Here is a 16339-nt window from a genome sequence, read left to right as displayed (position 1 = left end):
AATGCAATGTAAGTCGCTTTGGATAAAAGCGTCTGCCAAATGCATAAATGTAAATGTAAATGTAAATGTAATGGTGCCACCTGGGCCCGGTTTTTCAAAAGTAATCCACTAGGATTTTGGATAACGGATTGGATCAAATCTTGAAAATGTGTTTTTCAGAAGAAAAAACGGATTACATAATCGGATTAGATCACGTAATCCAATCTTGGTTTTGATCCGGATCAAACCTTTAGTTTGGGTTTTTCAGAACTTTTTTGTAGGATTTGGTCACAAATCACTTTGATCCAAAAAATCTGGATTAAACTGATCCCATCAGAAGGGTGGATTCAGCGTGGATTTCATGCCCAAAATGTAATGAAAACTTTAAAAAGGTATCAATAATACTATATTTGGATCATGCAGTCTCTTACAAGATATCCTATTTATTCATAAGGTTTTAATTTTATTTGTTCATCCGTCAGGCTACAGTGATTAGGTAAGCTTTAACGTATTCAGCCTTTCAGTATAGGCCTACAGCAAAGTAGAAAGAGTTTGGCCTCATAAAATAATCCCCCAAACAGCTGTCAAAATTGAGCAAAAACAATACATTTTATTCTATCACTAATTGATATACATATTCATCACAATTGAAAATATTTTTGTTTTTAGAATATTTATTAGTGATGCATGCAATTATTACAGAATAACCAAAAAAATGCAAAGAATGGAAATCACTGATTTTTGAAATGTTAGTTTTTTTTGTTGTTTTTTAAATGTGTGTGTTTTCATTTCAAATAAAAATAAACTTATATTGACCCCACACTGGCTATTCTACTTGTTGCTCTTTACATATCTATAGTTCTACATTGTGATTTCCTATCCTGTTTGAGCACTGTTTATCCAGCACTGTTTATCCAGCACTGTTTATCCAGCACTGTTTATCCAGATTTGGTGATCCTGAAAAGTTCCTATCCGGATCAGATTGATCCAATCCGATGTTGCTTTAAAAAACTGGCTCCAAAAGTAAGCTGGATTACGTGATCATGGATCGCAAAAAAAGGATTACTAAATCCGGATCAATTTTATCCAGATTAAACCTTTTGAAAAACCGGGCCCTGGTGATCAACAGTAAAAAATTACACATTCGACCTCTTCCCAACAGGGAAAACTTGTGGAGCAAAATAATTAACCAAAATACTCTTTAATTGCCAAGTTCATAAATGATTTTCAAAAACTGATTTGGGGAAAAAACACACATAAAATGACTAATTTTTTTTTGCACAGGCCTATCTAAAGGGTTAATGGTGCCACCTGGTGATCAACAGTAAAAATTACACATTCAACCTCTTCTCAACAGGGAAAACCACCAACAATCAGAATGCATGATTATATGGTGTCATGGCTTTGCAATCAAAAAACGTTGTTATATTGGAAGTCAATGGGGCAAAAAAAGCCACGAACAGTAAATGAGGGAGAAAACATTAAAATCTCAATGCTGCACAACAACTAACAATGCATCAAAGCCAATGTTGTTACAATCTTTGACATGCCCAAGACTGTGATAAAAGGTCAATAAAATATCCAGTCCACAATCACTTTTTATATTGACAATAGTACTTTTATGTGTGTTTTTTCCCCAAATCAGTTTTTGAAAATCATTTATGAACTTGGCAATTAAAGAGTATTTTGGTTCATTATTTTGCTCCACAAGTTTTCCCTGTTGAGAAGAGGTTGAATGTGTAATTTTTACTGTTGATCACCAGGTGGCACCATTAACCCTTTAGATAGGCCTGTGCAAAAAAAAATTAGTCATTTTATGTGTGTTTTTTCCCCAAATCAGTTTTTGAAAATCATTTATGAACTTGGCAATTAAAGAGTATTTTGGTTAATTATTTTGCTCCACAAGTTCTCAAAGTCTACCTCCTTGCAACAGTGTTTTCTGTAAGTATCAATAGGCTACAAACGTACATCGTAAATTATGTTTGTTAATAAACCGTATGGGTGTTCACAATTTCACATGTATTATGAGTGTGAGTATATGTTTGAGGTACTGGAGGGCAAATAGTGTTTATAATAGAAAAGGGTTATTTTATTTATTTACTTTTATTGTTTTGCTCCACAAGTTCCACAAGGAGTAATTCCTTGTGACAGTATTTTTGTTAGTGTAAATACTACTGTACATAATAATTTGGTAGTAAAACGTTTGGTTGTTCAGCATTAAACAGTCTCAGGTGTTTTGTTGTTGTTGTTGTTGTTTTTTTTGAGTGCATTTTTGAGATTATACAGTTATACTAGCTCTTTAGGGACAATATACAGGATGGTGTATCAGTCAGGATACAATATAATGGGATGAAGTAGATTCACTTCTGTATAGTGATATTCTGTATTGCCAACAGTCTGAAATAACAAAGGAAATCGCCCATAAGGCTCTGGTATCTTACAACAAAAGAATTCCAATTACAGCTAAACATTAATAAAATAATTATAATTAATAAAATACAAATAAAAAAAATATAGAGCCTCATAAATTCATAGACGTATTAATTCCTAAACTATGGTGCATTTCCATACTCAGTAACATAAATAATAGACTATATAATCTGGGCAAACCTGGTGGGATGTACCCACCAAAGCTGAGACCAAACCTACGCCCTTTAGCAGCAGCCTGCCTCAGCTTGTCAAAAATGCTTTTTTACTATGGTGGTGATAGTAAACACTTAAATTAACATTGTGATATGCTTGAAGTGTTTATATCTATGGATTTTATGATAGGCAAGACAAATCAAGTGTTGATTTGAGAGGCGAAATTGATCAAACATGTGGTTAACTCACTGTCGGCCAGCGGCCGCTTGGTCGTCACTTTAAAAAACAAAAACTTTAACAATATTTCATATTTCATAGGAATATTGATATACTGTATATAGGTCCTTTCACTACAGAGGACAAAAGTCTGTTCATGGGTCCCAGAAGGATAGTATTATCAGGAAACTGAAGCTGTTCTGGAAAGAAAGGGAACACAAATGAGTGACCCTTCTTAATTTCCTTTTTCTTAAGAATATTTCATGACTGAACAAGTCAGTCATGTTCTTCAGAATTATATGCAACTGACACATGGAGATAGTAACGGTGTCGTTTCCAAAAACTTGCACTTTGACACCCCTTTTTAAAAGCTTGCATTTTCGGCCCCCAAAATGTTGTTGTCGTGTAAATGAACGGCCAAAAAAAGTTTCAGTTTTAAGCTGAAAATGGTGTCGTGTAAATGGCCCCTAAAGTCTTTGAAAACCAAGTCCCAGAAAACACAAAATATTTTACAACTTTTCTCAACATTGTATTTGAGTTACAATGAATGTTTTATTTCTGGCCAAAGGGTGAATTCAGGGTGATTGGGACACTTTTTCCAAGTCATCTCGATGGCAAAAAGTGCCCCAATCACCCTGAAATCACCCTACCTTGTATCTATTTGTTCAGACCAAGACAGCATATTGTCAATATTTGGATATACAGGACTAAAATTAAAACTACATATTTTTATCTGTCATCATTTTAACAATAGGATTACACGCTCATTTTAAATAATTGCCATACATGCAAGATCGTAAACTATTCACTTTATTATTAAAATAATTAGCTATATCTAAAGGTTTAGTAATAAATCGTCCATCATTTCCCACACAAACTTGAAAGTTATTTGTCTTCCTACCAGGGCCGTGCAGAGAGTTCTTCAGGGGCAGGGGCTCAAATGTAAAAAAGGGGCAATATGTAAATATATATATATATATATATATATAATATTTTTGATTAAATAAATGCAGGCTTGATGAGCATAAGGATATATATATATATATATATATATATATATATATATATATATATATATATATATATATATATATATATATATATATATATATATATATATATATATATCCTTATGCTCATCAAGCCTGCATTTATTTAATCAAAAATACAGAAAAAAAAACAGTAGCCTAATATTATGAAATAAGGCTTGATGAACATAAGAGACTTTCATAATGCTGCATAATATTCAAAAATGGTAATATAATAAAGTCCTTTCACGTAACCATTTCGCCTGCCTACACTTCACATAATAGGCCTGTATAGGTGCCGGTGGCACGTGGGGTTTGTTAACTTTGATAGTTTCATGAAATAGTAAGCGGTGTATCAATATACATAAATACAAGTGAATTTCACACTTACCATTAATGCGACTTTTGCTGCTGCTGCATGGTTTTGTGCAGGGATTTGTTTGTTAAAAACCATTTAGTCAGTGATGCAATTTATAAAATGAGACAAACCGCAGGAAATCGTTCCACAAACGTTCCACAAACGTCTGTCCATGTCATTTTCAACCGATTTCTGAATAAGAACAGAAAATGACCGCTTCACATCGCCCAATGGAATTTGAACTTGCTTTGCCAGATCACGATTGGTTGGTGTATATACATGACAAACGGGCATTGGTGAATTGCGTAATACTTTAAAATATATAATATATATATTTGTAATTAAATCAACACATTAGCTTTGATTATGGATGCAAAAAAAAATATTGGTTTACTTTTTTCCCGTAAGGCCACACACTCTCTGAAAGGACCATATTTGGCTCGAGAGCCGCTTCCGAACAGTGGAAAATCAGCTGTCAATCAAAACGCACGCGACCCATAGCAACGCGTTACGGCAACGCCTCAACAGAAATTGTCCGCCTTTTGAGCCGTTCGTTACCATTGTATACATTGTCATGTTATAATAATTACATTTATTTCGTTTTATTGACCACGATATTATCATTGATATTTGTCTGAGAGGGGCACTTTTGATTCATTTTGAAAAAGGGCAGGGGCTCGAGCACCAAAGCCCCCCCCCCCCCCCCCTCTGCACGTGCCTGCTTCCTACACATTAAAACTTAATATTGACAGCACACCTGTCAGTTGCACGTAATTCTGGAGAACATGACTGACTTGTTCAGACATTACATATTCTTAAGAAAAATATATTTTATTTGTCTTCCTACACATTTAAACTTAATATTGAAAGCACACCTGTCAGTTGCACATAATTCTGAAGAACATAACTGACTTCAAAGATAAGAAAGTTATCAAGAAGTGTCACTCATTTTTGTTCCCTTTTTTTCCTCTGTAGTGACTGACATGTTGCCCCAATAACACATTCATATGCAAATTAGATACAGTGTATAGATACATTGTATTGAATGGGTCTACCCAAAGTATGGCCATTTTACCCACATATTGCATAAAGTAAATGGTATATCAATTAATTCTGTTATATCTATCATATGTTGAGAATCATCTTTAAACAATGTTTGGTTAAAAAAAATACAGAGACCAAAAAATTTATTGGTGAATGAAAAGAAAAATCCCATGGTTTTTGCCTATAGATTTTGCCTATTTTAATTTTTTAAACAACTGAGTCCAGGTGTCCACTACAGAAAATATGAATAAAATGCATTCAAAAATGCTTTTCCCAATTGTTTCTTATGCTCTAAACAATGTAATGACATGAACATAGGCCTGTAATTGAACTAACACCGCTTTCTCCAATATTTTGGACATGAAAGGAAGGTCAGAGATTGGTTGGCTGTATCTGGATTTGGGGTCTTTAAAATTGGAGTAATTGTTGCATGTTTAAGGCGATCAGGGACCATTCTAGTGCTCAGACTCTGCACCAACAGTGTTTACAACTTGCTTTAAAAAGTGAGCTGGCATGACATCATGAGGACAGACAGTGGGTCTTAAATGTTCAATGATATTTTGCAAGTAGGAAGAGTAATAGGATCAAAGGAGGACCAAGTAGCAGAGCTCACGGTGAATGGATGTCAGAATTGGAATGCAAATGTTGGGGTCTCAACCTAAACACTTTCTCAACAAAGAATGTTAAAAAAAAAATTCCACATGTAGTTTCAGACACATGAGTAAAAACAGAATCAACAGTATTGTGGGACTATGGTAATTATTATTGATGATCACTGACAAATGTTTATATTTTGCTGACTTGACTGCTTTATGAAATACTGAGCGAGAGTCCCTCATACAGGTAAGTTCGTAAGAAACCTGCATTTTATCCTTAAGCCATTTGCATTGATATCTCCTACAAGTTTGTCTGAGTGAGCGAATCGAGTCATTTAACCATGTTTGAGGTTTTTTCCTCAGCCGCTTGGCCTTCATAGGAGCAATGTAATTTAAGATGTTAGGACAGGTATTGTTAAAGGAACAGAGGTACTCATCAGCATTTGGGCCGGGGACATGAACTGCTGCATAAGATGAAGCAAACTCTTCATCTGTGTTCACTGTGAAGTGACGAGGCCACCGGGCTGGCGAGGCTATGACACCAGGTCGACCAGGAAAGGTGGCAGTAAATAAAACAGATTTGTGGGCAGAAAGGACAGTATAACCAATTTCAATATCCGAAATAGAAATTCCAGGAGTAAAAACCAGATCCAAAGTGTGACCTTGGATATGTGTTGGTCCCTGCACCCACTGTGTAAAATGTAGTCAGTAGGGTTACAGAAATCCCTGGGAAATGCCTTTGTGGAGCAGCAAATATGAATATTAAAGTCACCCAGTAACAAAAATCGTTTCAAACTTTGTTACTACACCACCCAGAAAGTTTGCAAACTCATTTAAAAACACACAATTTGACTTTGGAGGTCTATATATAATCAAACAGAACAGGATCAGCAGCCATTTCCATTTGAAACATTTGTAGCTCAAAACAATTGTATTCCTCCAATGGGGTGATTAGGCCATGGTAATTGTCTTTAAAAACTGCCGCTAGACCCCTTCCATGACCAGACATCCCAGAGGTGCTAATAAAAGTACAATTTGGAGGGACAAGGTCAGTAAATAGACTTAGGTCGCCATCTTTTGTCCAAGTTTCAGTCATGAAAATAAAGTCCAGATAATGTGAGGTAAAATAGTCTTATTAAGCAACGACCGAACATTCAGCAATGCCACCCTGATCCACAAACAGGTTCTATTCCACGGTTGAGCGAGCGATGAAACTGAGCGTTTACTCAGTCGTGTCATATCCGGGAAAAAGAGTACTGCGAAGACCTGTCGAAAACCCTGGGGACAATAGGACAAATCCATCGATAAGAGACATCCTGAATGCGCCAAATAGCTCGGCAGCCACGATATCCCAATGTAGATTTCAGTCAAATTGCAAGACCGCTCCGCTTGCCACAATGCCTATGCGTTTCCTCATGGGGTAACAAGAGGCCGTCAACACAGGTGGTCGGGGATATCCGACAGGAACAGTGGAGGATATGAACAAGAGACATCCGAGACACCATAGTTCCATTCCCAGAGTCCAAAACGGAGTTTCTAATCTCTATCAGAGACCGCCAGTCGTATATAAGTGTCTCTGAGACTGAGCCATAATAAGCTAAAACTAAAAAGCAACCAGGAGCAACAGACGGCATGCTAAACACAGCGGCAACATTTTCTTTTTCCATGTTACGTTACAATGCAATTTATTATGGCTAGAATATTTGCGTGTATTGGGTATTTATTTATTCAGGAGTATATTTACACATTCTGGGAGAATGGAGCAGACTTTATTCAAATGAAATCACTGAACAAAAGCGTTTAATTGATTTGCCCTTTGGCCTTCATTTTGCAATAATTCTTCCTCAGAACTTCGCCTTAGAATTTTTTTCCAGAACTCTTATCTTAAGAATAGTTTCTCCATGACTGAACCAGTGAGTCATGTTCTTCAGGATTACCGGTGTGTGTTCGGTGGAGTAGCTGAGTCGACTATATAAGTGAGAGCCATGTGAAGGTTCTTTACAGATCTGCTCTGCTATCGTCGGTGAAACAGCTGTGACTTCTACAACATTTTCTGGTGAGGTGATGATTTATTCATCTGGAGAAAATCTAGATAACTTGACAACAACCATTTAACAGCTATATGTAAAAACTTATATTTATATATATATATATATATATATATATATATATATATATATATATATATATATATATATATATAAATGAATAAATGTTGCCATTGTATTAATACTTTTGAAGGGCTTGTAACATTAGATCTAAAACATGTTATTTCATAACAAAAACACTGGTGAGCCAATAAATAAAGTTAGTACTAAAATGTAGAAATAGCATGCATGTCAGACTTTATAAATGAAACAATATATCAGAATGTATATCAATTCCTAATCAAATAAGAAAAGTAATAATTGACTATTGTTTTTGTTTGTTTGTTTTGCTTCTACAGTGCCAAAAATACAGAAGAAAACAAAATGGCAAATGCACAGCAAATAACAAAGCTCAATGTCTCCACCTGTAAGGATGAAGAGGAAGTACTCGGAGCTCAAGGTTATCAGCTCATCAATGTGAACCTCAATCAAGGTACTTGTGGAAACCAGGTCTTTTTTTGGTACAAGAAAGAGTGTGGCAACAGACCTGTGACCAGGATCGAGTTTTCATTCAGTGAGAGGATGAAAAATGGTCTGGCTGAAGCTGGGTATGAGCCGGTCAACAAGGATCTGAATGCAGGAGTTTCTGGAGATCACATCTTTCTGTGGTACTTCTACGGCAGCACTGAATATGACATTCCTATTGTGGACCTCAAGGTAAGCATAGAAGCCAAAGAAGAACCTGCTCTTATGCAAGATGGATGGGAGAGACTGGGCTGTGATCTGAACCGTAATGCAGGAGGAAACTTCATCTACCTGTGGGTGAAGAGAGAGAAGCCGAGCCACATACAAGATATCAAAGCAACTGCTGACTTGTATTCTGACAAGCAAATGTTTGAACTGGGCTACACTCGTGTGGGTGAACACACCAATCGTGGCGCTTGTGGTGAACAGGTCTTCCTCTGGTATCGCCGCACAACCAATAAGAAACAGGCTCTCACTGCTCTTAACATATCCACCACCCGCCAGGAGGCCTCAAATTTGATGAATGAAGGCTATAAAATGCTCCCTGTTAATCTCAATAAAGGAACCCGTGGAAACGATGTCTACGCATGGAGCAAGAAAGAAGGATGTGAATCGCAGATCCAAGCCATGGTTCTGCTGATCAACTCTAAAGCCTGGAATGAGTATCAGAAAGCTGGTTTCAACTTCATCAACAAAAATCTGAACGATGGCAACAGCGGCTGGATAATTTACATGGCCTATAACTAAACACACAGAATCATGCTGCCATCACATGATCTTTTTCAGTTATCTAATTGGCAGCACTTTATGGCAACTGTTAGCAAAATTATTTCTAACTAATTGTTTTTATGTCATTCTTTAAAGCATTTTGTGACTGTGGCTGTTGTAATGCACTCAATCATTTTTCATTTTCAAATAAATAAAGTCAACTTTAACCACAACAAATGCTTTGGTTATGTTTTTACACATGTCTTTGGGATAGGGGGGAGTGGGGTAAGATGAGCCAGTGGGTAAGTTGACTCACCCCCTTTATCTTTGTAATGGTATCTTTTGTGACATATATTTTGAAACCACCCATTGTTTCTGCCAGACTGTGAAAATGAGAAGCACAAGGGATGAGTGGAAGGCACCCATTTACCTTAAAAACTTTACTTTAAATTGTCAAAGTAAAATTTTTGCATAACAGATGTAATGGCTGTTGCATCAAAGCAAATTTGTCCAGGTCTAAAATATTCATGATCCATATTATTGATTTAGCAATGTATAAAACCATGCAAATCATTTAGCCAAACATTAGCCTGAATTGGTAAGCTAGCTAGTTTTGTCCAAAATGGCAGCTATGGGGCAAATGTTCTGGGGTAAACTGAGCCAACGTTTAAACTTTTAAACTCCCTAATGGCCTAACATGTTCGACATTGTAGAAAAACTTACATGCCAAGAATCTTTTGACTAAAATGTTTATTTGTTTCAATGACATTTATTCATTCATTCTAATTCAGTTTTTTATTTTATTAAATTTTTATTTAATTTTACTCAACAAACTCTGTTTAGTCTGTTTTTGGGAAGGTTACAACTATGGTGTTCAACATATTGTTTCAGAAATGCAAACAATTAAAGAATTTCAACTTCATTTGGTTGGTTTTATGTTGTTTAAGTTAGCTGTAAGTAAATAAATATGACTATTTGTGAAAGGAAATTTGATCATTTTTAAAACACATTCAATTATCAAATTATATTTACAATTTCACATGGGTTTGATTCAGATTCAATTAGATGGTCCGTTTACACCCAGATGGTGCAACTTACCCATTGACTTGGATCAACTTACCCCTAGCATGGGGTAAATTGAGCCACATGAACACTTCTTTATAAGAAGCCATATTTTTAGAACCCTTTGTCATAGATGTATTCGGATCATTTTAAATGATAGCAAACCTCCTGAGTACCACGTAAGTAAAAAATGGCGCATCTTACCCCACTCTCCCCTACATCTAGCAAAACGTTACACTGCATGCACTGTCCCCTCATTATCAGGGTCATAATACCCTCACACTAAAGAAATTCAATATTATCAATACAAATGAATGCAAAGGTTTTTTGTCTTGATTGATGCACATTCCAAAAAAGTATGATAGTATCACCAGGAAAGCTGTTTTAAAAAAAAGAGCTTCTTCATTGTTAGGTACCTGATGGTAGTATATTAGGTGTTTTTGTTGCTTTATCCACACACTTCACCAAAAATTATATATAAAAGGCAAAAAAAGATAGGACTCGCTTCAGCCAATAATCCAATAAATAAGCCAATAAATTGATCCAGTCTCAGTCCGATTGTTTGATGCACACCAGGGTTCAGACGGCAGCGTTCACACTTATTCAGATGAATGCACTAGCACAGCAATCACACCAGGGTTCATTTGAATTGAACCAAACATGCCAATTGTGAACACAGCCTCAGTGAATGAAAGACATGAAGTCACTCTGAACAGAAACACATGAAGCTCTTCTGATGACAGACGCTGGAGGACCTTACAAACTACAAAACACAAAAGGAGAAATTTAGCAGAATGCTCGAGCTACTCTTTTATATATAATGAAAGAATATCATGAACAGTGAATGAATCCAGATCCTTATTCAGGAGAGTTCGAGCTGTGGTCAGACTCCAGCTCCAAACAGGACAAAGACATCATAAAAGCACCAAGAGATGAGTTAAATTACAGGACAGTAAAGAGATATGTGAAGAGAAATCTGTGATTAGTTTGTAATGCTCATGAATCTGAGGTGTGAAGTTGTGCTCTTATCATCTGTTGTCTAGAAGCAGAAGTGAATGTGAGCAGTGAGGAGGTTTTTGTCATGCTGTGAATCACTGTGATACATACTCACTAACAGAGCTGTCCCATGTCTTACAGTAATACACTGCAGAATCAGCCACATCCACATTACTGATGATCAGACTATAATCTGATTGAGATGAATGTGTTGATGTGAATTTAGGAGCAGAGAAACCAGATCCATATTCAACTGAGCTCCAGCCATGATAAAATCTTAACATATACTGAGGAACTCCTCCTGGAGTCTGTTTGTACCATCTAGCTCCAGAATCAGTTACTGTCCCCAGATTACAGTTCAGTGTAGCCGTTTGTCCTTTAGTGACTGTGATCAATGGACTCTGAGTCACTACAGTCACCCCACTGACACCTGCAGAATAAAAACAACCTTTACATGAGATTGTGTGTCAAAACCCTTTAAATCTGCCATCAGACATGATGAAACTTACAGGTCAGAAGAGTAAAGAAAGCACAGAATATTGCGATCATCTTGTGATTTGGTGTGTGTGCCGTGTAAAGATGAGCAGTGCTGTAGAATAATGCTGAGATGATCAGAGAGAGACACTTTAAGACAGTCAAGAGCTCTGAGAGGGAGGAGCCACTGAAAGACCCGCCCACCTTGTGCAATAGACACGCCCACATCGGACAGACAAGTTCAAAACACAATGATTTAATAATTATAATACAACAATTTAAAACGTGTGGTCTTGTCTATGTAATATATTGTGATAATGAGTAGTGTAAATGGGATATTTTACCAGTGCAGAAAAAAAAACCTTGCTGTGCAGTTCAGGCAAAATACAAAAAACATATAGTTTTTTTGGGGCGGGGCGGGGGGTTAGGGTTAACAATTGCTAGGACAAATGTCTTAATATTAAGGCCACTTTAAAACTCTTCAAACAGTTCTCCTTCCCAGATGTGCATTTCCCAAAAGCAACTGTTCGCAAGTTCCATCGTTTCCAAAAGAGAAAAAAGTTAATTTCAGATTTATAAAACACTTTATTCATGTCTCAAATCAACTCATTCTTCTAGAACACTAGCACAGGTTTCACCAAACAAACAAACGTTGCCACTCATAAAACAATGACCTAAACAAACACCAACAACAGGCAACATTACTGTGATTTCTTCTGTACAATTTCTTTACAAAACAACAATGATAATATATATAATAATATAGATGTTATAAATCATACCGAATTATGTTTTTTGAAAATGTAAAAATACAGAAAGTTTTCTGTGACGGTTTTGTTTAGGGGCAGGGGGTCACTGTGATTTTGCCAAGTAAGACATGTTCCTGTGTCAACATTTTGATCCTGGAAAAACATTCCTATCCGAAAATTGAATCCTAACCCAATTCCGAAACCTGACCCTAACTCTACCCATGAATTCTCCCTAAAATCAGAGGGAAATGATGAATAACACTGATGAGAAGCACATAACCCTGGTTTTAAGCCTGACTTTGACATAAACTGTAAACTTGTCCTTCAAATCTGATTGATTTATTGGATTGCTGATCCAGGAACAGCCTGTACTGGTGAAATGACGTTCATCGGGGGTTGGATTATGGATAGGGGATCAAATATACCGTTTGTACAGTATAAAAATTGTGATTTAAATATATTCATGAAGCGCACAACTGTAAAAACCAGCCATATTGTACTGAATTCAAGAACATGTGAGATGTGTGAAAAAGCAGAAGTGAATGTGAGCAGTGAGGAGGTTTTTGTCATGCTGTGAATCACTGTGATACGTACTCACTAACAGAGCTGTCCCATGTCTGACAGTAATACACTGCAGAATCAGCCACATCCACATTACTGATGATCAGACTATAGTCAATTTTTGACTGAGCTTTAGATGTGAAGCGACTGGAGGTAAAACCATCCCCATACAGGTCAGGAGAGCTGTGTGAATGATAGAATCTCAACACAAACTGAGGAGCTGCATTTGGAGTCTGTTTATACCAGCTGACATATTGACCCTCGTCCTTTACAATGTTACAATCCATAGTCACAGATTGCCCTTTCTGTTCTGTCAGCACAGAGGGTTTCTGTGTGACCACTTTTACTGATCTGACACCTGTAAAAATATAATAAATCAAATGAATTACATCCACCTTGACAGCCCTGAGAGAACAGCATGTTTATAGTGAAATATGTAACTTACATGACAGAAGAGAGAGGAGAGAGAAGGAGAGAATGATCAGCATCTTCCCTGTGATGAGCAGTTTGAGTTTAGTGGAGAGATGAAGAGAATAAGAGCGATCGAGATACTCATATATGAGGAAGAGAAACTCTGAAAGAGGGACGATCACTAGAGTTCAGCCAATCATTTCATCCAGAACGTGTTTAATATTCTCACTTCACATATAGAAAAAATCACAATGATCCTGTTCAATGAAAGTTTGTCCAGTGGCGATTCTCTAAGACGTGAGACATGAAATCACACAATTTGCATAAAGCTATAAATGTGAGTCATTATGGAGAAGGAGCTTCGAAGGACAGAATAAAACACATGTAAACGAAGCTCAGGTTCACATAATAATTCAAACAACTTGTCAAATATTGCATGATGTCATTTGTCATCTTCATATGATCATACAATCTACACTCATTTAAATCCCACTATACTTTTACTATTGCAGCATTATCCAGTATATAGTGTGCACACTGTCTGTATTAACAGGATAATCTGCTACATTCATCAGAAACAGCAGAGCAAACTACACGTGTTTCATAATGAAATGCAGTTTTGTCTTTCTCTCTTCTGTCATTCACTCTTCAGCTGAGCTGACCCTGCATTAGTCAAACTGATCTGCTCTTCTAATAGAGCGATCACAGGCGTCTCTGACAGATCTGACCACTATATGAGCTGTTACAGTACATGTGTGATGAATGAACATGATGTTTAATTCTTGACTATTTGATCAGATTTACACATGTTAAAGTCACCATGAAATCAAAACTGACAATTCTTATTTTCTATAAAATAGTGCAGTATTTATTGATGCACATCATTATATTTTTTAAATATAATTTATGCCTGAATGTCAATTACAGAAAGATATTTTGATAGTATGTGGTAAAACTTATTGATTATATATCACACAATCATGGTAATTACAGTGTAGTTTTGTGTGTATGAAACATATTTCTCTGATCTGTCGTGTGTGACTTCTTAACAGACTAAGTTTGTGTGTTTCAGTTCTGAAAGAGCTCAGAGGAACATCATGATTTACATAAAGCTAAAATTATGAGGCACATTGTGCAGGTGTATCCTGAGAGAGAGCGTCATGCACGCCTATGAAAGAAACTGCAAACAAATGCATTGCCAAAGATTTTTAATTGCAGGACCAAAACCAAAAAGTAAAGCATATGGTCATATTAAATGTCAGATATGGAGTCACACAATTCAAGAGATATGAAAAGAAATAAAGAAAAAACATCTGTTATTTTCATTCAGTCAATATTTCAATAACACTGTGAATTTGAGATACTTTTCTTGGTGAATTCTGAACCCACGGACACTTCACATGAGAAATCCACATTATCGATCCAGTCCGAGGAGTCGATGGTCAGATAGCTGCTCATTTTGAAGGTTTTGTCTTGTTGTTTCTCAGGAGCACTGCTCCAAACTCCATCTGTGACAGAGCGGCCATTGACTGTCCAGCTGACATGAACCAGAGCTACAGAAATATCCTCAGCCAGACACACAAGAGTAGCTTTGCTCTCCTTCAGTTTTATATTGTATAAATATACATGGCTTGGAGCAACATGAGTGTAAATAACAAGCCTTTAAAAACTTTTCAACATATTTTTTATTTATTTGTAAGTTAAAATAGGCAGATTAGTGATTAGATCTGGTTGAAAGAAATGAATCAAATTTAATATATAGTATAAACACTAGGTGGCAGAATATGCCTATTTTTAAACAGGTCTGGGGAAAAAATACTGATAAAATTGTTCAGGTATATCATTTGAATATATATTTAAACATTATCAAAGACTACTTTCTATCACAATTTGGATTTTTAGAGAAGCTTTGGAAGCGTATCAATAAGAACAGAGGCCATTGGCCTGATGAAGTGTGTTCGCTTAGGCTACCTGATATGTTGTGTGATTGGTGGATGCCATAAATGAGTCTTTGTGCACCCATTCATTAATTTTATTGCTCCTTTATTACTGTTCATGTACAGATGAAGGTTCGCTGATCATGGCTGTGTCCGAAACCTGAAAAATGCTGCCTTCAGAGGACACATTTCAAGGCAGGAGGAAGGCACAAGGCAAGTCCAAATCTAATGTTAGCTTCACTTCCTGTCTCCTGAGATACCTTCATCTGATGGATTTTTGAAGGCAGCATATTTGTATCCTTCGCTGCCTTTGATATCCCACAATCCTGTGCTTTCCATTCTGTGACAGTTGAGCTGGAAAAAAAGATGGTGTCCGAAAGTTGCGTTTGCTGGTCAGTTTGTGTGTAAATGTAAGTTTTTTACCAGCATTTCCCACTTCTGATGTAATTTCCAGCGAGAAATTACTAATGTAGTAATTAAATATTTGTTTAGTTTTCACCAAAGCCCTCTCTATTTAGCTGTTGATCATTAAACTGTTACACTGCCTAAGAAGTCTGTCCGAAATCAGTTTCGTGAGGTGCCTTCATGCTCAAACGCTGCCTTACAAGCCATTGTCTGATAAGGCAGCGAGGCAACGAGTCATATTGAGGTTTTCGGACGCAGCTCTTGTCTGGTTGGATGAACAGAGAAACGGATAATTTGCATAGATGTGATTATAACAGCAGGTGTTTCCTGTGTGTCAGGACTGAACTTCCTGTCCTGAAGTAAATCTCCACAGCTCACTGCATCTGCTGGAAGACAAACTTCAGCATGATCTTCACATGATGTCGTATCACACGAGTGTCAGGCCATCGGGAGCATTTTGTTTCTCATAGTTTAGATCGTAACTTAAAATAATAGTCATTTCTGCATCTGTCATCGAGTCACTAGTTCAACTCACATGTGCTCGTCTCCATCGGTGTATTTCAACCATATTCAGACATTCATCTCTGATCTTAACCAATGATCTTTACCGACAGTAACAC

At 36.6% G+C, this 16339-nt stretch overlaps 1 protein-coding gene across 1 annotated transcript in view; it reads right to left on the bottom strand.

Moving 5' to 3' along the window:
* LOC307121520 (uncharacterized protein) overlaps nucleotides 1–16270 on the bottom strand; it is a gene marked incomplete at its 5' end in the record, with an annotated part of 69346 nt that extends 53076 nt beyond the window's left edge. Inside the window, 5 exons of the mRNA XM_079809130.1 lie at nucleotides 11290–11612; nucleotides 13004–13324; nucleotides 13412–13540; nucleotides 14742–14930; nucleotides 16255–16270. Coding sequence (XP_079665256.1) covers nucleotides 11290–11612; nucleotides 13004–13324; nucleotides 13412–13540; nucleotides 14742–14930; nucleotides 16255–16270 — 978 coding nt within the window. The remainder of the gene's footprint in view (nucleotides 1–11289; nucleotides 11613–13003; nucleotides 13325–13411; nucleotides 13541–14741; nucleotides 14931–16254) is intronic.
* Between the last annotated feature and the right edge of the window lie 69 nt (nucleotides 16271–16339).

The sequence above is a fragment of the Gobio gobio genome (genome assembly GCF_949357685.1).
Source record: "Gobio gobio genome assembly, chromosome: 1".
Lineage (NCBI taxonomy): Eukaryota > Metazoa > Chordata > Actinopteri > Cypriniformes > Gobionidae > Gobio > Gobio gobio.
This window is presented reverse-complemented; position numbering and strand designations above follow the sequence as displayed.